The following is a 26,941-nucleotide window of genomic DNA, read 5'->3' on the forward strand; positions in this document are numbered from 1 at the left end:
ACAAAAGATCCAATCTCCTAGAAAAATCAATTTATGCAAATTCGTTCTTGAGTCGAAGTTCTAAATCTTTTGAGGAGGAATGACGGAGGAGTTTTTTTTTAAATTATTGTCGATGTATCTTGCAATAAAAACAATATCACATGTGGAAGAATACGTCAATGAATTGGAAAAGAAATGCAATTTTGCGATAAATGGATAAAAGAAGATATGGTGTGAGTGCTTATGAGACAACTCTCCATCAAAGTTACAATGTGTAAGAATAAACCATTATAGGTCTTCAACACGGAGACTTAGCTCACACCGAACAGCAAGCTATATAAGGCCCCCAAAAATTAGTAGTGTAAACACATTCAAAAGAAAAACCAACGGTCTAATCTATATAAAAAACGAGAAACTAAAAACATTTATGAACCACATCAACAAACAACTACTACTGAACATCTAATTCCTGACTTAGGACAGGTGTAAACATATGCAGCGGTTTTATACGTTTTAGTTAGAACCAACCTTCACCCTTTTCTGAAACATTAATGTAACATTACAACAGAGAAAGACACATTATCAAATATAATTTGAAATGGCTTAACCCAACCAAAAGACATATCAACACAAGTGAACATACACTGAACGAATAAATTTCATCCATGACACAGTCTAAATACAAAATCAATAAAATAAGGGGTTCATAAATAAAGGCAACAATAGCATACAGCTGTAAAATGTTTAATAATTACAGAAAGTACACCATAAACTTGAACAAATAACATGCCCGTCAAATAGAACATTGAACACAGGTAAAAGATGTCAATTGTGTTGTAATGTATACAGTGTAAATGGAAATGGAAATATTCTTTTTTCATAGTACGAGAAACAAAAGTGAAAGTTTATAGTCAGACTAAACACTTATCAAAGCTGATAGTTATTAAAAATAGAGAAACATTAAATAACAAAAAATATTTATTTATAAATGGATGAAATGTATTCATTATATTAGTTCAATTGTATCAACAGGTCAAATTAACATAAAGTACGATTTTAGAGTGCTCGCAGTTACTAAAGGTTAGTAAATAGCCAAAATCAATTGATAATAAAAAAAATCATGCACCAGAGACTAAAATCATCTATAAAAATGCCTGGGATTTATTATTTTAACGTCCTTGACAGTCAAAGAAGACATGACGTTTGCAATGCCAAAAATAAAAGCATCGACAGGCTGTAGGACAGTTAGGAGTTAACCTCTATATAGAAAATTTGAACGTGGATGTGTATTTCACAAAAAATACATCTCAAATCCATACATAATCTTTCAAGTATTTACAGTTTAAATTCAAATAATAAGTAAAACTAAATATATAAGCAAACTAAAGTTTTTCTCCAGGCTTCAATGATTTGCTATCGTTAAATGTACGCATTTGATAAATTTCTTTTCTTTTTGCATTTCATTTTATCATTTGTATTCATTTTTTTCATTTAGTTGAACATGATCGTTTTTTGGATTTTGTTTCCTTAAAACAAGTAATACAATAATGATTATACAAATGATAACAGGTACCAAGACACCAATCACTATTCCAGCTATACTTCCACCAGCGAGTCCTTCAAAATATAAAATAGTAGTTTTTTAAGTAATAAAAGGCTTCTTTATGCTTCTTGTATACTGTTCAACGAAGATTTTCAATTTCACAAGGAGGCAATCAACCCTAAGACCAAGTGGTGAAATAAAAATAGTTTAAACATATTTTATTTGCTTAAGGTGGTATCTAACACTACAGGGAGATAACTCTGTAAAATCAGCAGAACGTTTTAATGACGTTGTGTTCATAAGGGAATATTAAGCTTCTCAATGATCAAAATAAGTATTTGTCAAACTTCTATATAAACCAGTATATTTTTTCTAATTAAACGGTTGGTTCAAATTTTTTGAAATTTTATATTTTTGTTAAAGGGTCAAAGTAAATACTTTGTCATAATTTTAAGAAAATTAAACGAACCAAATTAATTTTAGTTAAAGTGTTAGGTACCACCTTAAATGTGCAAAAGGGATGATACAAAAGTTAATCAAACTTATATAGTCTTCTCCCATAGAAATAGAAATAGAAATCGGCATCAATGAGTTGGTTGACCTTTATAGAATTTTTGTCTAAATGACGACGGAAATACTTCAAGTGTCGTCACCAAAATTCCCATCAGATTATCCTGAATGTGATCTACTGAATTAGACTTAACATCGAGTTTGCACTTACATCAGCAACATGTCGGGTGCCAAATATGCAGCAGGATGAGCTTATGCGGCTGGGAAACCTGCGACAATCGTGCTTCATGGCGTTCCTGTTGCTAAGACTTTAGTTTTTTACGGTATATTTTGTAAAATTGCTGTTTTTTCTGAGGTCTTTTTTCGTTCTTTTTTTGCCATGTCGTTAGGTTATTTTTAACAAAAATATGCATTCATAATTGCATGATCCCAGAAATTGAATGAACTCCAACTCCCAAACTCCCAGACCAATATTATTCTGCATGAATTGCCCGTCATCACATAAATTGATTGATTGTTGGTGTTTTAATGACACTATAAGTACCACTTTTGGGCTATTATATGGCGGTTAGTGTTTTTTGGTGGAGGAAGTCCCCGGAGAAAACTACCGACCTTAGAAAACTGACAAACTTAGTCAATTAAGAGTGGAGTGCACCAGCACGAGCGCGGTTCGAACTCATAACCTCAGTGTTGACTGGCTAGTGATTACAGTAGTAAAACTACTTAGACCACTTGGCCTTTGTGACATAAAAGGTCTATGCATATATTTCTTACCCGATTCGTCGATGTGATCTGAAAACAGAAAGCAAATTTGGAATTAAAATTATAAACAGGTTTTTTTTAAACTCTCCTTAATTATTTTTAGATTTATAAGTTTGTTATTTATAAGAGACACATTATCATTGTTATCTATTCTAGAACCGTGTACACTTTATATTTTTAAGATTTACTTCATTGTTACGTTTGAAAATAAAAAGACATGGCAAACCGATGAATGTCATTTCGAATAAAAGCAGTCGGGAGGTCAAATTAAGTAAGAAATCGTTCTTTCGTGTCATGATCTGATAATTTTAACAATGTGTAGGCATTATATTTGTTGATATCTTTACCCTTAGCATAAGCCTTGTGTACAGTAAAATGTAGACACATATAATGCCTATCAATGTTAAATTTGCAAAGGGCTTGATAAGAATTATTTTTATTTTAGAACTTTTGTTCTTCGAAGCTGACTTAATATATGCGTTCTAAAGGCATCCATCCAAACGTTAGTATACAAAATTAACCTTTTCACGATAAACAAATAAACACATGACTTTTTTTTACTCTTTTTAGGTTTCTATAGAGCAACACCTAAACAAAGGCCCATTTTTATTTCCGACGTTGTTCAAATTTCAACTGCAGTTGTAATTTCTATTGTGTCGTCGATCACGTGCAGCCTATCTTTTATTGGAAATATAACATGGCATTTTCCCAAAGCGACAGAACGTCATAAAGTATAGTCTAAAATTAAAAAATAATTGTGCTATATTTGACTAAAATTATCCCAATTTCAGTGTAGAACATTCTTAGTCTTGCGAAATTTGGTAATATTAGGAACATATTACTTCAACAAAGGACAGTATCAATGACAGGAGTGCTGACTGTTTTGTTGATGTCATCGGAGAAGAAAGGATCTCTAGTGGCGGCATCGGCCAAGTGGTAAATTATCTTCAGAGAAAAAAGGAGTGTTATTAAGATATATCATGACGGTCACTGGAAAAACATTAATGGTGCTCGATTCAAAACAGTTTGAATTCAAAAGGATAATGAAGTTAAAAAGCGTTGAAACACAAAATGATATAGCAGAACAATTTTGTGTTTTAACACTTATAACCTCAAGTTAAAAATCGAACACAATCATATCAAAAATAACTTATTGGCATTATATTTGTTTCGTCTGAACGCATATCTCATTTGTTACAATTATTGAAGACTTGATTTTTCCTACCATGATTTTCTCTGTAGGGGATTGGTGTTAATTATGTGGACATTGAAGCAAGAATTTAAATAGGAAATTGTAAAGATATCTCTCCGTCAGTTTTACTTTTGTTTCTATATTTGTACTCCCCTTGTGGATAGGGATATTACACATTATTACCTCTTTCTGGAATGTTTATAGATATGCTAACTGGCGTATCCATTCCATGTGTACATGTCCATTCTATACCATTTTCATTTGACGTCAAATTAGAAATAACTACATATATTCCTGCCTCATTAGCATTAAAACTGTACAACATGGTCGATTTTGTAGTACAGAAAGAAGTTTCAGAACATGAAGTCATAATCTTGTTTTCTCTACTCCATGATGCAAGTTTTTCATATTCGGGAATGGAACAGGATATACTACAGGAGCTTCCTTTAACATTGCAGTTAGTTTCAATAGCAAGTTTTCCTGGAAAAAAATGTTTTATCTTTGAAAATAATTTAAGTTTGTTTCAAACTTGATTCTTGATACATTAGAACGACAATCCGCCACTTTTTCCAAGACATGTGAGGTTTTAACATACAGGTCACTAGATTAAATTATATTCAGTAGAAGAATTGTTTTAAAATCCTTGCAAATTGATAATAGACGATTTTGTTAAAGCTTCTTTGTTTTTAATTCTGAAGTGCTATATATGTTTTTCAGACCAAACGAACGTCATACCAAACAAACCTGTTAAAATGTATTTAACAGAATTAAGTAGTATGCACAAATTTTATTATGAATTTCTAGAGGAAAAACATAAAATATGTTTATTTTTAGGTAAGATGTTAGGGTAACAATTGTTTGACCATTAAATTCTTAAGTAAGTAGGTTATAAAACACTTGTTACAAAGTTTAACCGTGACAACTATGTATGGCGATCCCTTCACAATTAGGTTGTTAGTGTAATACTTCATGTTATGTGTGTTGTCAAACATAGAAAACAATAAATTTGATATTCGACTTTAAATTTATTTAACAAGTAACTCCTTTGTCCTTCATAGAGTAACGTGGATATCAGAAAGTCTTAAAGTATTTATGTATTTCAAAGTGTTTTTTAAATCATTTTGTATTTGCCATACATTTTATCAATTAATCATAGGCAAATATATCGGAATTAGTGGGAAAAAACTAATTAATTTTTAACAGAAACTAAACATAAGTATAGTTTCATCTTGAAGTTAATTTACCCAATGTTAACATGAAGGTCTGCATAAACAGGAACAAATATAAACAGTTTGCAGTCATGTTCAAACTTTTATTCTGTAACGTTCCTTTGATACACATAATTCTGTTAAACTGCAATAAAAAAGAAAAAAAAATTGAAATGCATTATGTACTTGTTTGTGTCATAATCCATTCAAACATGACATAAAATGCACTTTTTAATCGTTTGGAATATACTGTCAAAAGTCAGGAGCATGTAGTTAAGTGGTAGTCGATTGTCCACGTCTGTCATGTTTGTTTTTTTGAAAATATGTTTGCAATAGAATATGCCGTTAGTTTTCTCGTTTGTAGGTTTCCCATCTTTTGTGGGAGTTCTTAATTGTCATTTATACAGTACGAGGTTTTCTCAATTTTGAAGACCGCACGTTGTCAAAAACTGCCGTTATGTACTATCACATATGCAAGTCAGTTTGAAAGGCCACATCAATTTGACTTTATTCTATTCCATATCAGCCTTTTTTGAACAGTGACAGTTGTATGTACCAATGATAAAAAAAATCATTGTCTAAAATAATATTGTTGCACTAATAGGGCATGATTTGTTGCCTACTGTGTTTTATCTCCGGGCTACGGTAGTAATGAGTAGAGGGGATTAATTTTTAGGAATTAACAATTAACAAGTTTAGGATCACATCAATTATGAACTTAGTAAACATGTACATAATGATCCGATTGCTTTAAAATTATATATATACCTAATTACGGTATCCCCTCTGATTTTACGTGTACGACTCACTGTACAGAGAAATGTAATAGTGTCAAATTAGTACATTCTATATATGTTAGCTTCCTTTCGATTCATTGATGATTGAATGATACTAAAACCCATACTATTAATCCTTGGTTTATATATGTTATATATGTCATTGTCATTTTATTCAGTTTTTTTCTGTTAACTAATATTTATACATCGGCCTTAATCTTCTTTTAATCTGTGTGTCTGTTGGTTCCACAACGGATTGATGTGTGGGGATGGTAGATATAATATAAATTTAATCTATTGCATGTATGCATCTATCAAAAGCCGGGACACTAGCCTATGTTTGCCTTGTGTGTTGCTTTTTAATTGTGGTTTTAGTCGAATTTTAGTGTGACTGTCATTTCGCTGAACGTGTTATTATTTGTATTTTGGGACTACATAACGGTCGCCTCTGGTGTGGGATTTTCTCGTTGCGCTGACGAATTATAGATTGCCTCTCCTTTTTCGGCTCTATGGTTGGTTTTATGTCTCTTTGTTGCATTCTCAATTCTATTCATAGATTTTGTTTGTGTTCCATTAAGCTGGGGTTACATTTACTCGGGAAACTTGATACTCGTGTTCACTGTAAAAGGTATCTTTTTCAAGACAAGTTACGATATCGATTCTTTTATAACTGAATACTAAACATGGGCACATAAAAGTGTGAGTGGGGCAGGGTTACCTACGGGACAAACAGTTCAGTTTTTTTTTATTCAATTAACGTGTTCTTTCAAAGTCATGTGATCCTCAATAATTTATCTCAGTGCCAACACACTATTGATATACACGTCCCAAAATAGACAGCAAAATACAAATTAGATTATAACCATTGCAATGCTCGTTCCTACTGGTCTGATTTTGTTTTGTCCTCCGTATCGCTAAAGCACTGGGCATTCTTGTTTGTAAAGCATTCATTTTATAAGATTTTATTAGATTTTTAATATTTCTCCTTAAAATATTTATGCGTTGAAATATCAACCATTATTTTTTTGTTAAATCTTTATTATTTTTTAAATAACGAGCTCTTCTTTAAACCAAAATCGCGATACATCCACTCTGAGACAAACAATTCATTCGATATCAGTAGAGGTCTTTTTCTTTTTTTTTTTTAAATTCGATGGATTTATAAGAAAAGTCTCTATTTCAGTAAAACACATGTTTATGTTTCAGTATAAAAGTGTAAGTCATCAGCGGTCCAATGTCAAACATATATTAACTATAAGAATAACACGGAATATTTTCTTTCTACACCCACAATGGCCATCATCTCTGAATTAAGACAGGTAGATGTAAAACCTATATCACATACCATTTTTTCATAATGCAATCCCTGAACATTTCATTGACATGTCGTTGCTCTTTCCGCTTATTCTTTTATGCTTATCAATGGATGTCTTGTATATTCAGATATCAATGTCGTTTGCTTTTTTTTGGTTAGAATTTGAGGCTACGACTTTTGTAGAAGCAAGTACATGTACGACAATTTTTTTATAGACCTCAATATTTTCATTAAAGTTTAAAAGAAGATGTGGTACAATTGTCATTGAAATCGCTATCACCAAAACTGAAATCAATAGCAGTTCACTTATACGGTCATCACTAATGAGCAAAACCTATAAGGTATGGTAAGTTCTCAAGGTTCCAGCATTACAAACTGTAAAGCAATTCTAGCGAGTATTGATGTTAAAAAAAGATGACAAGAGAACAAACATGGCTGTGCATTACACGTTACTGATTTCGGACAGTCAAATTAAGAATGTGATTGGGTTATAATATATTCATTCATTCTTCAACCGGCGACATTTGTTTAATTGAACAATATAAACAATAGGGGAGGGGATGACCAATGAAATAGATCGTACGGTACGAAGAACAAAAAAAAAGAAGAAATTCTTATCTCAGAACTGGTATTTTTGTTCCAGGTCATTCGGGTGATTTTGATTTTTTAAGTGCTCTCAAACTGTATAATTATTACCAAACAGTGCATGTATGTAAAAGACCAATAAAAGGAGGTTATAATAATAAAAAATAAAATCATCTTAACTGTCGAATTCATTTGAAACTGTTTACTATTTATAAATATAATTAATATTGTCCTTACCATGAGTAATTTCCTTCCTTTAAATATGTAAACAAGTTAATATGTACAAATAAAAATTTTGGCAGCGATCAATACTTAAAAGTCTTTAAACATATGATCTGTCCTACGATATATTTTTTTAATATAATAACGGTTAAATATCGATCAGTGGGTTGTCGACTTTACCTCTCAAACAAAAAATGTATATGCTTCTGTTATCACAATAACAAATTTAATATATATATAAGAATACGCCATTTTAAAAACGAATATTTTTAAAGTACGTACTCATTCATGCTAAGATCGCCTTACATGGCTTTTGCTATTTTAGGTCATGTATGGTCATATAGCGCTTCATCTATGAAGGTCTTGAATTTCAAATAATTTAGTTTGATTGTTCTTTGCAGTAGGTATACTATCCGACTGGGATATATATTTTTTCGTGTGATTTCATTATTTTCACGTTTTTCAAGTGAAAATGAGCATTAATGTAAACAGGCTTGAATGTTATATACAAAATCATTCAAGACAATAAAGATATCACATATAATATACAAAATGTATCAACCCTACATTATTTTATATCTATACATGTTTAACTAGTCCGTACAGTGCTTTATTCCAAAATTTAGATCAAAAGCAAGTCTCTTTCAGTAAAAAAGTTGTGTTTATTTTTTTTTTTGTGATTTTCTAATTGCTTTTCGAAGTTTTCCTATCGAATGCATAAGACTCTTATGTTGGCCGCATTAATATATATCTTTAATTATCTATAATTATTTGCATATAATAGAATGTATTAATAACATGGTATTTTCTAATAGTATTAAATCTTTAATAAAGCACGATATCATAAATTGAATCATAGGAGTACTTTCTGGTTTTCTGAAACGCGCGTCTGGCGTACTAAATTATAATCCTGGTACCTTTAATTACTATTTACACCACTGGGTCGATGCCACTGATGGTGGACGTTTCATCCCCGAGGGTATCACCAACCCAGCAGTTAACACTTCGGTGTTGACATGAATATCAATTATGTGGTCATTTGTATGAATTTCGTGTTTACAAAACTTTGAATTTTTCGAAAAAACTAAAGATTTTCTTATTCCAGGCATAGATTACCTTAGCCGTATTTAGCACAACTTTTTGGAATTTTGGATCCTCAATGCTCTTCAACTTTGTACTTGTTTGGCTTCACTATATATTTTAATATGAGCGTCACTGATGAGTCTATTGAAGACAAAACGCGCGTCTAGCGTACTTAATTATAATCCTGGTACCTTTGATAACTATTTCCTAATATTTTGGCCTACTTTTAAATCATTTGACCAACGATTGCTCAAGCTATACAATGCTCTTAACTTATATTATTGTTTACATGTATTACCAATGTTATTTCAACTGATCGGGCGGAGCTTACGTTTTAATTTGCATGAGGACAGTCGATTTGAAAATATGTGTGATTACGATGATTGCCGTTATAGTTATTACTGATTTCTAATCACCTATCATTGACCTCAAAGGAATTTACAAAAGAATGACTGGGCAATGCATTGATGAGTTTATCCTAAAACACCTATCTATAGATGGACTGGTTTATTATGATCGATCATGAGCAAACTGGATAAACTCCGCCCAGTCAAGTGAAATAAATTGAGTTATAGCTACCTTTTTTGTAAGAGAAGCACTTTTAACAGAGACCAAACATGTTCTTGTTAGTAAATCTAAAATTTGTCTTTCAGATGAACTTTTACTTTTTATTAATTAAATACATTCTTCAATGCATAACTTTGATAAAAAATCAGAAAAAAACAACTCTCTTTTACATCTCATTCAATATAAATAGAGAATGACAATTATTGAAATGTGTATTTTAAAACTTCTGTATGTGAACGTTGATAAACATTTGAACTTTCAACAACAGATTGTTTTCTTTCTTCTCTTAATCAAAGTAACGTTTATCTTTACACAAATTGAGAGAAAGTGACAGCCGATGCTTTTTTTGTTGTTGTATCTCTTTAGAAGAGATCATGTCGAATTTACTAAATTGTATTTATGTAATCTGTTAAAATTTCGTATTGTTGTTCCATTTGCAAACATACTACATACCGCCAAAAGAATTTTGTGTCATATTGTTGGAAAATCTTTTTTGATATTTCTATGTTTACCTCACAATTTTAAACACTATCAATTGCTTAAACATCGTTGATAAATGATGCATGATCAATAATCTTGAGATATAGGTACTTCTATATGGTTTTTAATAGTCCCGTCATGCATTCACTTGAATATATTCTATAATTGGGCATACATGTTTAATGTACTTTCAACACATTAGGTTTGTACCAAGAAAAAAAATTTAGCAACAATTCATGAGCCAAATAATAAATTTTCTTTCTATAATTGCAGGAAGTTATTTTCAAAAACTACTACATTATAACAAAGGAAACCTGTAATTACTAAATTAATTGTGTTTTTTTTATTATTATTGTGTAACCTGATTTAAAAAATCGTTGGCTTTCAGAACACGAACTCTACAGGAATACGTCAAACATGGATTTAAACTTCTCTAAAAAAAATAAGAAAGGAGTATTCTTAAATGTTATTTTAAAGATCCAAATCTTTACTGACTTGACATAATTTTCTATGACCGATTTATGTTTTAATTAAAATAGAAATTGTATAAAACTTAACATAGATGAATTAAAAGCAACACGTATTTTGGTTTAACGTTAACGTGCATAGAAGGACCAATCTCATCTCTTCAATTCTGTTTATTCAAAAATCTGAAGATGTAATGACTTATTAGGCTATGATTCATTAAACCAAGTATACTTACCTACTGGTATGTGTGCATAATAGACATTTACCAAAATAAGGTTTTGTTCTGCTCAAGTCTCAACAATTTGTTTATTTTGATGGTTTTGGGTGCCCCCTCAAAGTATCCATAACTTTATAATCTTTAAGATATAGTGAAAATCAAAAAGTGAAATTACAAACAAATGAACTTGCTGAAAAATTCAAAACGGAAAGTTTCTAATCAAATGACAAAATCAAAAGCTCAAACTCATCAAACGATTGCCAAAAAATAAAATGTAACATACTACTTCATCAATTAACGCTAGTTACCTTTTTGTTAGGAATTTTCCGCGCATCATATTCAAAATGTGCGCACCAAGTTTAATGCTTACTACACTTTGAATTTTAAAAAGAAACGTTTCAACTCTTTTAAGAACATATTAATACAAATCCATGAAATAACGACTACAATCAAGGCATTTGTTTATTTTTTTATACATTGTTGTTGCGTTTTCAAGGAGAACACGGTCAGTTATGGATGGTACATTTCATACAAAATATTATATGAATTTTTGAATGATTCGGTCGAAATTACAGAATCGTATGTAGCTGCCATGTTATTTAAGTATAGCAATACATATAAACGCAGCATGGCCCATACAAAAAGTAATTTTCTAGTAAAAGAAGCAACGTTAGATACCATTGTTTGGCATGACCGTTAAAAACATAAGTTCTTGTCATTGCATAGAGAATTTGACGTATATAATGACAAAAATATTTAAAACTTCGCTTCAAGATGAATTACTATCTAGACAGAATTTGTTTTAGATTTGCTTGAACACAATATTTGCATTTGTGTATACGAATGATTTAAACACCCGCATTTTGAGAGATAAATTAGCCTAAATCATATTTTACAAATTATACTTACTGGTATGTGTGCTTAATATGTTGCCAATTTTTAAAGTAGCCTATAACAAACTAAACTCGTATGCTTTGCAGCATACAATATAAAAATGGAAGCGGATGATTGTAGAAAATATTACATCTCACCATTGAAAATAGTTATGTGTGTATGTACACTATTCAAAATCATTTACTAGTATATAGCAAACAAATAAACAGTAATTCTACCTTAAGGTTTTTCTGTCTGTTGATTGTTCGTCATCGTACCGGATATTAGATACTATTGAGTCCAAACATATTTGACAAGATAGTTGAAAAATAGTGTACTTCACGTATTATTTTATTTTATGACATGAACGTCTTAAGGAAAAATTATTACCTCTACTCCACACACTTTCCGTGCAAACATTGTAGACGTTATATGAAATAAAATTCAACGAATCTGAGGAAAAAAACCCACATTTTACGATACATAAGAATGAACATTGTGTTATAGTTCTTTGCCTTAAATAACAACTGAATATGTATTTGTACAAATGACAAATAATGTAATAATTGTGTTCTGGTTACTTATATCTGTAATCGTTGATCGAAGTTGTTCGATGTATTTCTTCTTGTATTTGCATTATATTGCGAACAGTTTTCGATAGTTTGGTCAAACAGAACAACTTTCTTTTTTTTACCGTAAAACACATATTACAATAACGATAATAACAATGACAACCACAATGACACCAATTACTATTCCTGCTATAGCCCCGCCAGCAAGTCCTGTAAAATAAAAATATTATTTAAACAATAATAATACAGAGTTTTTGTTTTTTGTATATAATTTGTATATAATTTGAGGAAAATATAGAATTTTTGGAGTCTTTAAGATATCAAATCATACTCTTTGTTTGTTCCAAAAAGTTACAAATCTCCAAATATTTGTTTTTGCGTCTAAATATCGTGACATTTCTAGAGTTCTATGCGTGATTTAAAACGCATGCATAATTTGTAGATTACAAATATTTAACAAAAAAAAAGGCAACTGCTTTATAGTTGTTATGCTGCAATAATTGACAGACAAGACTCTCCTTCATCATATTTAGCCTATATGTAGGTATTGTACATATGTCTTACCTGATTTTTCCATCTCATCTGTAAATAGAAAACAGATATAACAATTTATGCAAAAACATATGAGTGGTGCTCGAATAGATCCAATTGAAATTAAAAATCGATAATGAAGTTAATAATCATTTACTGTTTAACACTAGTTATCTTGTGACAGTTTCTGTTCAGTGTGAGCCAAGGCTCCGTGTTAAGAACCATACTTTGACCTATAACTGTTTAATATTTACATATTGTGATTTGGATGAGTTGTTTCATTGGCACACGTTCCACTTTTTTTCTTTATGTTTGAAACCCAAAATTCTTGGATAGAAAAAACAAATATCACTGGAAGGTAAAAATCAAACAAAATCAAATCTAAAATCAATTCTTTTCATCATATTTGCTTCGTCTGAATTTTTATCACAGTTGTTACGATAATCGAGGGATGGAGTTTCCTAACATTATCTTATTGTTGGTAGGGGATTGCAGCTTGTTGGGTAAATATTCGTAAAGAAAGACGCGAAGTCATCTCTTCAGTTTTAACTTTTGTTTCTTTGTTTATACTCTCCTTTTAGATATATTTATTAATCAACATATGAATTAATATTACCTTTTTCGAGAATGCTTATAGAAAGGCTAACTGGCGTATCTTCTCCATGTGTACAAGTCCATTTTACACCATTTTCGTTTGAAGTTAAATCAGAGATAGCTACATATATTCCTAACTGATTAGCGCTAAAATTGTATATTCCGGTCGATCCTATATCACAGAAAGGACGATTAGTACATGACGTCATACTCGTGTTGTTTCTACTCCATGATGCAAGTTTGCTAAAGTCGGGAATGGAACAAGATATAGTACATGGGCTCCCTAGTACATGGCAATTAGTTTTTATAGCAAGTTGACCTAAAAAAACAAGTTGTAACTGCACTAGCATTCAATATATCAAATGTTTTATTTCCTTTTAAATATATAGTGTAAAATACTAAACATATTTCTTGTCTGCAAAGAGAAAAAAATATCTTGACATTGATATATTTCTTAATGTTCTTTTCCTTTGTATCCTTTAAAATAAGTTATAGTATATTCATCATCTTTGGTCATAAGTTGATAATAAAAATATATTTTTTCATTGGATCGATTATTTGTAGTTTCGATTATTAACAAACTTGATTCCTGATGCTCCAGAATGACAATCCTGTAATTTTTTCATTAAAACGAGAGGCCTTTAAACTACAGGTCAACAGACGAAATTATATTCAGAACAGAACCTGTTTTAAAAGTAGGAATGTAGTCCCCTCCCCTACAAAGTTGACCATAGACGTTTTTTGTCAAGCTCCTTTGTTTTTTAACAAACAAACTTGATGACGATTATTTAATGAATGTATGAAGTACGGTACGCACAAATCTAAATATGAATTTCTAGAAAGAAAAACTATGAAATATGTATTTTTTTTAGTTGAGACGTCAGATTGATACTTGCGTAACCTTTAAAACCATAAAGTAAGTAAGTTACATAACGGACGTTACAGTGTAACACCGTACATATCGATGTGCCTTTCCCAAGATTATAACCATGTCATTTAAATACTAGTAATTTAGCGTTAGATGCATATCTTGTGCTATGTTTTAAAAAATTATTCAAATATAATTTAAAACTTAAACGTTTAAAAGCACGATTGTCACAATACACTTAGCTTGCCAATTGTTGAAAGCACCTTGATATTCGATTTTTATGCATTTAGAATGATATTCGATTTTTCTACATTTAGAATGATATTCGATTTTGTTGCATTTAGAATGATATTCGATTTTTCTACATTTAGAATGATATTCGATGTTTCTACATTTAGAATTATATTCGATGTTTCTACATTTAGAATGATATTCGATTTTGCTGCATTTAGAATGATATTCGATTTTGCTGCATTTAGAATGATATTCGATGTTTTTGCATTTAGAATGAAATTCGATTTTGCTGCATTTAGAATGATATCCGATGTTTCTACATTAAGAATGATATTCGATTTTGCTGCATTTAGAATGATATTCGATGTCTTTACATTTAGAATGATATTCATTTTTTTCTGCATTTAGAATGATATTCGAGGTTTCTACATTTAGAATGATTTTCGATGATTCTACATTTAGAATTATATTCGATTTTGCTGCATTTAGAATGATATTCGATTTTTCTATATTTAAAATGATATTCGATTTTTCTACATTTAGAATGATATTCTATGTTTCTACCTTTAGAATGATATTCGATTTTGCTGCATTTAGAATGATATTCGATTTGTCTACATTTAGAATGATATGCGATGTTTCTACATTTAGAATGATATTCGATTTTGCTGCATTTAGAATGATAATCGATTTTCTACATTTAGAATGATATTCGATATTTCTACATTTAGAATGATATTCGATGTTTAGATATTCGATTTTTGTGCATTTAGAATGATATTTGAATTTTCTACATTCAGAATGATATTCGATTTTTCTGCATTTAGATGTAAATCTACCTTCTTTGATCTCTAGCGTGCATATCAAAAAGTCTTTAAGTACTAATGAATTTCAAATTGATTGGTAAAATGTATGTGCAATTAAAGTTGTCAATAGGTCATTGGTCAGTATATTAAACATGTTAAAGGTAGTGGGGATAATTACAAAAAAAACCTTAATATCAACAGGATCATTTCATCTAGATGTTAACTGACCTAATGTTAACACTAAGGTCTGCATACACAAGATCCAATATAAACAGTATGCAGACATATTTAACCTTCTTTTCTGTTATTTTCCTTGAATACACATATTAAGACTGAAATAAAAAACAAAAATTATAAAGTACATCAAGTACATATGTGCATTTATGCTTTCCACTTCTTAACCGTTAACAATAATATTTTTAAAGTCAGGAGCACGTAGTTCAGTGGTAGTCGTTGTTTCATGTCTATCATATTTTTTTTCTTAAGTTGTTTTTCTATTAAATAGGCTTTTAGTTTATCCGTTTGATTAGTTCACAATTTCAAGTAAGGGCACTTTATTGACAAGTATACGGAATGGGGTTGTCTCATTACTGAAGACCGTACGGTGTTCTCTAAAGCTTAATGCCATTTCATTTTAACTACTGTGGTTTTATCGGCTTCATTTGACTCTTTTAGAACGACTGTTTTTAAAAGTTACTAGTAAATGCTACCCATGTAATCAATTTCATTGTTTCATTGCATGTTTTGTGGTTATAGGGTGATGTTATCGGATTTCAAATTAAATACCAACTTACAGTTTCCTTCCAGAATTATCACTTTCTGCTCACCAAACATATACATGTAATAGAGTTAAATTAGAACATTCTATATAGACCATTCTCTTCATGCTCTTCTCGTATAATTTATTATGGCATGATACCAAACCCATAACGAGAGGGATTGAGCTTGATTTTTACTAAATACAAACATTATCGATCTTTAGATTAGTTTAATTTTGGTATGGAGCTGACATGTCAGTAGCTGTTAGAAGTGCTGTGTTTATGTATATTGATCATTGTCATTTTGTTCAGTTCCTTATTTTACTTAATCTAACATCGGATTCAGACTGATTTTTACTGTGCGGATTGTTGTTAATTTGTTTATTCATTGGTCATAGGTATATATGGAGGATTGAGATCAAAACAAAATGTCCGACTTCACGGCATGTATATACCTGACGCAATTTAGGAACCTGTTTAGGTTTTGAAATATAAACCATATTTTAAGGCAGATGTAATACGTAATACAAACAATCTCTAACCCTCACTTCACTGTGATTGGTGAATTTGAACACGTACATTATTATAAAAAAAAGGCTGTTACAGAAAATGATGTTATGGAATAAGGAAAATATAAACTATAAATTTTAAGGGGAAGGATTTAAGCGATCAAACTCGTTCGAAGATCGCAAAAATTAGTACAAAAAAAACACAATCTTATCTCAGATCTGGCATTTTTGTGACAGGTCGTTCAGTTGTTCCTTTGATTTTTGAAATGCACTTGAACTTCATTATAATGACAATCATGACTTGTTAGAACACGACCACTAAAACGGACTTGAATCTGATGTTTGGTAGTGGTCGTTTCTTGATCATAAGTGTTTCTCGTTTTCTTTTTTGATACAGAGTAGAACGTTGTTTTTTTCCGTGTGAATGGATTTTCACGTCATTTTTAGTGACCTTTATAGCTTGCTGTTCGATGTGAGCCAAGGCTCCGTGTTAAAAACCGTACTTTGACCTTTAACAGTTTACTTTTACAAATTTCACTTGTCTCATTGGCACTCATATCACATCTTATATCTATTGAAATATAAAAAGAATGACACTCATAAGAAATTCATTATTGTTTATTATATATAATCGGAATGTCAACTTGGTGAAGAATTACTCACTGGTTTTACATAACGGTACTACAGTGCTCGCACGGAATATATCTGCACAATGGCAACAAAATTCCTTTCACGGATTTGGCTATACTGTTTTGGAACTTTTGGATTATAGCTCTACATCTTTTATATAAGCTTTGGATTTTACATATTTTGGCCACGAGCATCACTGAAGAGACATTAGTTGTCGAAATGCGCATCTGGTGCAGAAAAATTGGTACCGTTAATGTTATTATATGCATTCATAGTTTTCGGATATTGGTTTAGTGAACGTTTAACTTTTAACATAATTAGAAACAAGGAATGAGTTGTCAAATTTTCAACAAACTTGGTTTTCTATATTGTAAAAGGTGCAGTCAGGTATATTTTTTCTGTCATATTCTATGTCTATTTTCCATTTGCCTCAAAGGATCATAATTTAAAGACGGAAGTATTGAAACTCATCAAGTTGAAATTGACCTTCATTATGTATACCACTATGTATCTACTAGTATATATAAAAATTTCAAAATCATTTGTTTAAAGGTTTTTAAGTTATAGCACAAAATTTGTTAGCACCCACTCGTCAAAGGTATATTTCCAAATCTACCCCATAGACCATAACCCATGACTGAAAATCCTCTAACAGCATATTATAATTTAAAAGTTTTCATGAAGTATTATAGAATGTTTTCTTATGAATACTTAAAGTGAAAGTCGTCAATATCGAACGTGACCTCCATTTTGTGATGAATATCAACTGAGCATATTACAATTTAAAAAGCATAATTTAAATAGTTCAATAGTTCATACACGGAAGCAGTTGTCAGCTGCCCAAACTTCACCCGCTTGCCGCCCTCCGTTCCTGTCTAAACTACTAACTAGACTTTTCATTAGAAAACTCAGTTAAAAATCAGATAGGTTTAAGGTGGTACCTAACACTACAGGGAGATAACTCTGTAAAATCAGCAGAACGTTTTAATGACGTTGTGTTGTTAAGGGAATATTAAGCTTCTCAATGATCAAAATAAGTTTTTGTCAAACTGCTATATAACCAGTGTAATTTTTCTGATTAAACGGTTGGTTCAAAGTTTTTGAAATTTAGAAATTTTTGTCAAAGGGTCAAACTGAATACTTTGTCAAAATTTAAAGAAAATTAAACGAGCGAAATTAATTTTAGTTCAGGTGTTAGGTACCACCTTAAGCCTCAGAAATCATATACCATAATTAACAGCTCTTTATTAACATGCGTTAAAAAACAACTATCTTATCATTAATTGAATAAAAAGCTTTTGAACTCTCCAAAGCCAATATGACTATAGATGAATATTGCTTAGTCTTTAGTTTTCTATGTTGTGTCTTGTGTACTATTATATGTCTGTTTGTCTTTTTCTTTTTTAGCCATGGCGTTGTTATAATAAAAAAAGAAGATGTGGTATGAAAGCCAATGAGACAACTCTCCACAAGAGACCAAAATGACACAGAAATTACCAACTATAGGTCACTGTATGGCCTTCAACAATGAACCATACCGCATAGTCAGCTATAAAAGGCTCCGAAATGACAATGTAAAAAATTCAAACGAGAAAACAAACGGCCTAAGTTATGTACAAAAAATGAACGAAAAACAATTATGTAATACATAAACAAACGACAACCACCGAATTACAGGATCCTGACTTTGGAAAAGCACATACATACAAAATGTGGCGGGGTTAAACTAGTAAGCGGGATCCAAACCCTCCCCTAACCTGGTACAGTGGTGTAACAGTACAAAAATAAAAAAAATCAGTTAAAAAGGCTTAATTACTATAAGACGTGTCACGGTACTTATCTATCCCAAATTCATGTATTTGATTTTGATGTTATATTTTTTATTCTCTTAGGATTTTATCTAATGCTTAGTCCGTTACCAAGATTTTGTTTTTGTCCATGGATTTATGAGTTTGAACAGCGGTATAGTCGTTCGTGCAACTTTCATAAGAATGATTTACGCTACTATGGTGCAACATGTTAGTCATATCTCGTTTTAAATATTTTCAAAACAAAATATTTTGAAGACATTTTAAACAACAATTTTTTTTCAGCAACCTATGAAACATTTTATACTATTACATATGATCAGTATTTACTATTTGATTGTACGTCTAAAATGTACGTTCTTGTAGGAAAATGGGTATCATTATGTTACTGGATACTTGGTATTGTCGACATTAGTAAAATTGACATAAAGATTTGTTTCTTACCATTTAGAATTTACTTCCTTTTTACTGTGTTACTAAATATATAAACAAATAAATCTTTAAAAGATTGAAAGCGATCAATAATTTTAAATTCCTATAAACAAGATCTGTCCTGGGATAATAAGGCGGATCTGAATACTATATCTTTAACATATTGATTATTGGGGTGTCACCTATCACTCATTAACAAAATATTTACTACAGTCAAATAATATTTATATTTAAATCCTAAACAGTAAAAAGAAATTCTTTCAGTTTCCAACTCTCCCAGGCAAATGTGACTATAGATGAATTTTGCTTTCTGTAATGTTCCTTTTGGTCAAATACATCTTTACGTAACATGCGTAAATTGATCTTATTTTTAAAGGAAATGCATCCATGGAATATTATAGGTAAACAGACATTTCACAAAAGTTGTTGTTATTGCATAAAGATTAACATTTTGAGAACGAGTATATTATTTGTTTATGTCAGAGTTTTTTTTAAGCAGCCCTGGTTTTTCGGGTGTTGTACATGTTTTATCGAGTCATTAAACAGAATTCCAATGTAATTTAATGTTACATGTCAGTTTGTTAACGTTAAAAAACAAGTTTAAAGTACCTTTCAAATTGCAAAACCAATGCATAAAACCATTTCGTTATATTGTCTGAACACTTAAATTTCAGCAGGAAATATCGTTTATTTGTATATATTGTTGTTTTTTACATCATGTGAATTAAATAGACACCAACATATGTATATTTGGATAGATGGCACTTGTCTGCCCCCAAGTAATGACTGTTCAAATCATGTTAAAGCACTTTATTCAACCCAAACTGCTTTACGCATATATGTTTTTGAATCTTTTCAAAATGTCCACACTCATGTTCACACAAAGATCTTTTAGAGTACATACAATCTAACTCTCTTTCATCTTGTAACAGTATTAAAACATTTGACTTTTCTACTCTGTACACTAGTATTCCACATTCCAAACTAAAAGACAAATTTAAAGAGTTGGTATTGCTTTACTTCGTAAAAAAGAATGGCCAACGTAGATACACGTATCTTGTCTTAGGGAGGGATGAATCCTACTTTGTAAAGGATCACTCTGATTCGAACAAAAAATTTTCTGAAACTGATATTATCAAGATGCTTGATTTCTTGATTGACAACATATTTGTTACGTTCGGAGGACGTGTTTTTCAACAGACTGTCGGCATTCCAATGGGAACAAACTGTGCCCCTCTACTTGCCGACTTGTTTCTTTATTATTATGAGGCTGACTTCATGCAGGAAATTCTTAGGAAGAAAGATAAGAAGTTAGCAATATCCTTTAACTCTACTTTTCGCTATATAGATGATGTTCTTTCATTAAATAATTCAAAATTTGGTGACTATGTGGAACGCATCTATCCAATCGAGCTAGAGATAAAGGATACTACAGATACCGTTAAATCGGCCTCATATATTGACTTACATCTATAAATTGATAATGAGGGTCGGTTGAAAACAAAACTTTACGACAAAAGAGATGATTTCAGCTTTCCAATTTTGAACTTTCCATTTCTAAGTACCAACATTCCAGCAGCACCTGCATACGGGGTATATATCTCCCAATTGATACGATATTCCCTTGCTTGCATTTCCTATCATGATTTTCTTGATAAAGGGTTGCTGCTCACAAGGAAGTTATTAAACCAAGAGTTCCAAATGGTGAAGTTGAAATCATCCCTTCGTAAATTTAACGAACGCCATCACGAGTTGGTTGACCGTTATGAAATAACCGTTTCACAAATGATACCGGATATGTTCCTTACGTCGTAACTACAATCCCCGTCCCTTTCATGAATGTGACCTACCAAATTAGACTATTTACCGGATTTGTTATCACATAAGCAACACGACCGGTGCTGCATGTGGAGCAGGATCTGCTTACCCTTCCGAAGCACCTGAGATCACCACTAGTTTTTTGGTGGGGTTTGTATTGTTTATTCTTTAGTTTTATATGTTGTGTCGTGTGTGCTGTTGTTCGTTTGTCTTTTTTCATTTTTAACCATGGCGTTGTCAGTTTGTTTTAGATTTATGAGTTTGACTGTCCCTTTGGTATCTTTCGTCCCTCTTTTGTTTTGGAACAATCCAACATGTCAATGCCCTGTTTAATATGTGATATCGATCTGAGTATTCTTGTGTTTGTTTGAACTGTAATCCTGTGACGTGATGTCGTTATTTAGATAGTAATATCTAACATTGCAATATTAGTGGTTTGGCTTGCCATCAAACAGGTTCAACACACCATTTCTCTAAAAATGTCTTGTACTTTCTTATGTTTGTTGGCGTTTCTGTTTTTTGCACTTCTATGTTTGTGTTTTTTTTATTTATGAACATCGAACACCGATATAATATTGTTGCCTATATTAAACATTTATATACTGACGTCTATTCAAAATAGTAAAATATGTGATGTAAACTTTATGTGAACGTACTCATATGGATTTCATATATTAAATATTTGTGTAACCAATATTTCTAGTGACCACAGGCATGTAGGTTTAGGCGTTTGAACATTTATCGTTATCAGGAATAAATGTTGGTTTGTTTTTAAGAACTAAACGTCTTAAAAATGTTTCATATACTATGCTTTTTGTCTCGATACTAATTTGTTCGCTTGTTATAGAAATGGAAAACAAGAAGATTGGTCAAATAATACTGACTGAAAAGAGTCTGATCCACCGGGTGTCAAACTAGCCCAAACAGAAATAAAGCATCATCAAAGTTTCTTTTCCGTCACAAATGACAAATAATCGGAGCTCATTTCTCGACTTTTGGTGTTTTGTGGACAATCATATAACATTCCGTGATTTTCTACTGTTATTTTAAGTGTACCGTTGAAAGAATTTTGAGACATCATTTGCATCAGAATGATATTAAATTATCTGCATTCCATGGGACAGCACAAGGCCGATGCAACCAAATTACCCAAAGTATCGATACCAGCTACTCATAAATCATACTCACTTAAGTTGAGCACGCTACTCTGCAAATTATACATTTTGATAAAAGTTCGCAAAATTTAGGTCAACGGTCAATGTCTCCACTACAGATTGACCAGTATAACATCAATTATGTTATGTAATAATCGTCCAATAGTATAGATTTAAAATGAGAAAAGATGCCAATAGTAGAAGTTTTCACTAGATTCATTTTTTTCAACTCATCACACCCGGCCTCGCTCTTTATTTGGAGATCATTCAATTACATACCTCAGTTGGTGTTTGTTACCTTGGTTTGTTTTCTGAAACAATTTCTGAGATTTGAACATCGATAAACAACAGTTGCCGAAATTAATTATAAGCTCCTAATTTTACGTATTTGAGTGTCCCTTAAAAGGTGAATGACGATATTATTTCTTAGTAACATTTTTGCATATACTTTGGTTTTTAACTTGTTTTTATCTCAAACACTAGCAGAGAGGTTTGCCGAATTTGATAAAATATAGATGATTAATATCTATAATTTAAAAAAATGCTGTCAGTTTTCCAATTTAATGTACACGAACCGCAATGTTCATTGATGAATATTCATAGTTTCGAAGAGTGACTCTTACGAATAATTCAATTTACCGTTTACGTAGCAAGATCAGTTGTTACCATTAAAATAAGTAGATGTATTCATATAAGCAACTATTTATGATGGAACTTGTAACTTATCCTTTTATAATTGCCAACAGTTATATTCATATATTACTACATAATTGTACATTGTGACAAAGAAAGAAAAAACCTTTATTACCTATTGTTCAGGACTTTTACTTAATTGCAGAAGACCTCATTTATAATTTAGTGAACCAAAAAGAATATGTACATGCATTCCTAACGCAAACTTTACAGGAGTTTTCAGAAAATGCATATATTTCAACTTCTTATAAGAAATAGAAGTGAGTAAAGTTCAAGTATTCTGATAATCGTTGATAACTTGACGCATAGGACAAAATATCTTAAACTTCCCAAACACGATTATCTCCTCCAATTTTGTTAGACTTGCATGAAATTAATATGTGCATATTAAGATTAATTTGGCGATACCTCATTTTACCAAATATACTTCCTGATAGGTGTGCATTACATACTGTCAATTTGAAAAATAACATGTACTGATTTAAACTCATATGCTTTGTAACATAAAAAAAGATAAATACTAATAATGGCCTAAAAATAACTGTTCCCGGTGGCAAACTTTGTGATCTTTATGTGTGTACAACTTAAAATATTTCCATTGTGATCTATAGGCAGATTGAAATTTTTCGCCGTCTTTAATCTGATACAATTCAAATGTGTTCAAAGTTTATTATCTACAAATAAATTTGTTTTGACATTTATACTTCGTTTTTATTGCTTAATAAACTATCATTAGCTATTACAATAAAATGATACACACGACATATAAACTTAATGGGACCGTTCAATGCCATCTAATATCATTTGCTGAAGCTATAATCCTACAAAGTGTTTTTTTCAAATTTAATGCAACCAATTTTTTGTGAATTAAGAATGATCTTTAAATAAAGATAGATAAGTGAACATTACAATACGTAAGTTTTAAAAGAGAGGTAGTACGGAACACAAATAACATTACGAAAAACAACGCTGTCCATATTAAACATGCGCTAGACTTCACTTTATATGAAAAACACCAGCGACCTATTTCATAAAAAAAAATCATACGAAAAATAACATACTCTTAGTTAGTTCTGAACATTTCAGACTGTCTTACAATGAAATTTTACATGAGATTGTTTTGTAAAAACATCTGTAATAAGAGACCAGTCAGTACGTGTTTTTATTTGTTTATTAGTATTGATTTTAAAATGTTAGAAGTTTACAGACGAACGACTGACGCAGATAACTAACATACAATATGGCCCAATATTTTTAACAAAGCGGTAACAAGGTACACATAAAAGGAAAATTGAGATAGAAATAGGATTCCTGATAATTGTCATCCGTATTATCATATATTTCATAAAAAAAAATTAGTACGGATTTTCTACAACCATCTACGATCTTAAAACTGCCAAATTACCATTCAAATCTTGTTATTTTATTTAGATTTAAATGATTAATTCCCAAATGCATTTATTTAGTCAATTAAAAGTAAACTGATTGATGACAATGCACCATGTTATTTACATATCAATTGTTGATTAAATCACACTTTAACAAATAGTCAGGCGTACAGGGTTTTTCCTAACATTGGTATGATAGTTAATACAAATAGAGCATTGGAAAGTGTGCTATTGTTTACAAGAATAAAGTACTCCAATCTTTAGAAAAATCTGTGATTATCTTTTCGAGCTTTTGTGTAGTATGTGAAGAAATTAAAAATTATGTTATGCAAAATCTTGGTCAATTATATATCTTTATTTATACTGCAACTAGTTGTGTTTATTTCTTAAATATTGTCATACAATTATATTTCGTGCGATGTCAATTTCATCATGGAACACTTTTTCAACAGTCTGGGGTTCATTAAGGAATGAAAATAAGTTTGAAATCTGTGTTCCAATTTAAATTGCCTGATTTGAGTTTGCTTTACGCCGCCTCAGTGCCAAAAGTCCTGATCGGAGCGATCAATCATAGCAATTTGTTACTATGTTGATTAATACAAATGATATAATTTATCAACTACCACTACACAATAAATATCAAATATGAATAAATATAATGTTTTCCATACGTGTTAGTGCATTTTACTTGATTAATCGTTTCTGCTTAATACAAACTACTATAACTGCAAATAGTTAAGCCTTAGATAATTGCGGCTGTCATACTTATGCAATATTCATATTTTAATGAACTTATTTGTTTTGTCTTCTCAGGTATAAAAACATTGCTAACTGTATCAATATGTTTCTTCCTCGAGAACGCGTAGCGGCATTTATAAATTCTGGCGCTCCGTGAGTCCGATGTTACCCTCAGTTCACTCAAGGTTTTGATGATACATGTATGTAAATGAGATGCTTATTTCAGCAATGTCTCAGACAGTTAAAAAATCTATTGAATATTTGTTGATTTTAGCCAGCCATTATGGTGGTTCAATCCTTAATTACGACATATCAACTGTCGATCTGACGGGTAATGAACAACATTTTCAATAAACAATTGCAAATGTTTTCGTGAAGAGCTATGAATATTAAGCATATTTTATTCCGGTTGAGAAGTAATTGCCTCAGTTCAAACACCAATAACCTCAATAAAACTTGTTTCAACACTTATCATTTAGAACAGATAACTTGAGGTAACAGTTGAATAAAGGGCGACATCAGGGATTTTAATGAACTAAAATAAACCATGGGGAACATCAAAAGAACAACCGAAAAAAATAGAACAAATCTTTACTCAGTAGAAAGAATTAAAAAAATTGACACACTTTATACAGTTCAAAATTGATAACAATTGTCATATTCCTGACTTAGTACATGAAAAAAAACCGAAGAGCAATTTGTACTTTAAATGAAATTAAGGAAAATCATGTTTTTATTTGATATAACTTTATGTGTTGTTATGGCTATTTCACGTTGTTCAGAAGAATCAACTATTTAATTAAATATCAATACAGTACGACAGACAGTAGCAAAAACAAACATTAACTAAGATAATTTCGATAAAGACTATTTGAATTTAAAATTGATAAACTTATTATTTATTTCATTTTATTCTGGTATTGTTTTCTATAAAAATGCATATATAATTTTATACATTTCATGTACAGTTGTATATGTCCTGCACATAGAAAATAATAATAAAAAAATCCCTTAGAAAACCAACCAATAGATCCTGCATATAAAACTTGAGCAACTCAACATACAAATTTTCTACTTCCTGCATTGCTAAATCGCTTTTTTACATCATGTTACTGGTGGAGATTTATTTCCCCGAGGGTATCACCAGCCCAGTAGTCAGCACTTTTGTACTGGCATGAATTATCATTGATATGGTTATATTTATAAATTTGCTGTTTACAAAATTTTGCATTTTTGAAATACTAAGGCTGTTCTACCTCAGGCATAGATTACCTTAGCTGTATTTGGCAAAACTTTTAGAAATGCTCTTCAACTTGGTACTTAATTTGGCATTTTATTTATTTTTTTGATTCAAGCGTCACTGATGAGTCTTTTGTACTGGCATGAACATACGGATTTTTTGTGTTATTAAAATTTGCTGTTACAAAATATTAGAAATTATTATAAATTAAGAAATGTATCTCCCTCATGCAAAGCTCTGATTCCTTTCACGGATTTGGCTATACTTTTTGGACCTTTTGGATTATAGCTCTTCATCTTTTATATAAGCTTTGGATTTCAAATATTTTGGCCACGAGCATCACTGAAGAGACATGTATTGTCGAAATGCGCATCTGGTACAAGAAAAT

General features: G+C 30.9%; 3 protein-coding genes across 3 annotated transcripts in view; 1 reads left to right on the top strand and 2 right to left on the bottom strand.

The window, feature by feature from the left end:
* The window catches only part of LOC139524230 (uncharacterized), a 99,174-nt gene that overhangs the window by 19,147 nt on the left and 53,086 nt on the right, over nt 1-26,941 (top strand). The window lies entirely within an intron of this gene.
* Nucleotides 708-8,223, bottom strand: LOC139524192 (uncharacterized). Its single transcript, XM_071318822.1, has 5 exons — nt 8,108-8,223; nt 5,231-5,339; nt 4,170-4,466; nt 2,807-2,824; nt 708-1,596 (listed from the first exon to the last, which is right to left on the bottom strand). The coding sequence occupies exons 1-5, from the start codon at nt 8,108-8,110 to the stop codon at nt 1,448-1,450; spliced, it is 576 nt and encodes a 191-aa protein (XP_071174923.1). The 5' UTR covers nt 8,111-8,223; the 3' UTR covers nt 708-1,447.
* On the bottom strand, nt 12,116-19,636 carry LOC139524193 (uncharacterized). Its single transcript, XM_071318823.1, has 5 exons — nt 19,535-19,636; nt 15,614-15,717; nt 13,500-13,796; nt 12,917-12,934; nt 12,116-12,562 (listed from the first exon to the last, which is right to left on the bottom strand). Exons 2-5 carry the CDS (start codon nt 15,669-15,671, stop codon nt 12,471-12,473), a joined length of 465 nt encoding a protein of 154 aa, XP_071174924.1. The 5' UTR covers nt 15,672-15,717; nt 19,535-19,636; the 3' UTR covers nt 12,116-12,470.

The sequence above is a fragment of the Mytilus edulis genome, chromosome 5, assembly GCF_963676685.1.
Source record: "Mytilus edulis chromosome 5, xbMytEdul2.2, whole genome shotgun sequence".
In the NCBI taxonomy this organism is placed as follows: domain Eukaryota; kingdom Metazoa; phylum Mollusca; class Bivalvia; order Mytilida; family Mytilidae; genus Mytilus; species Mytilus edulis.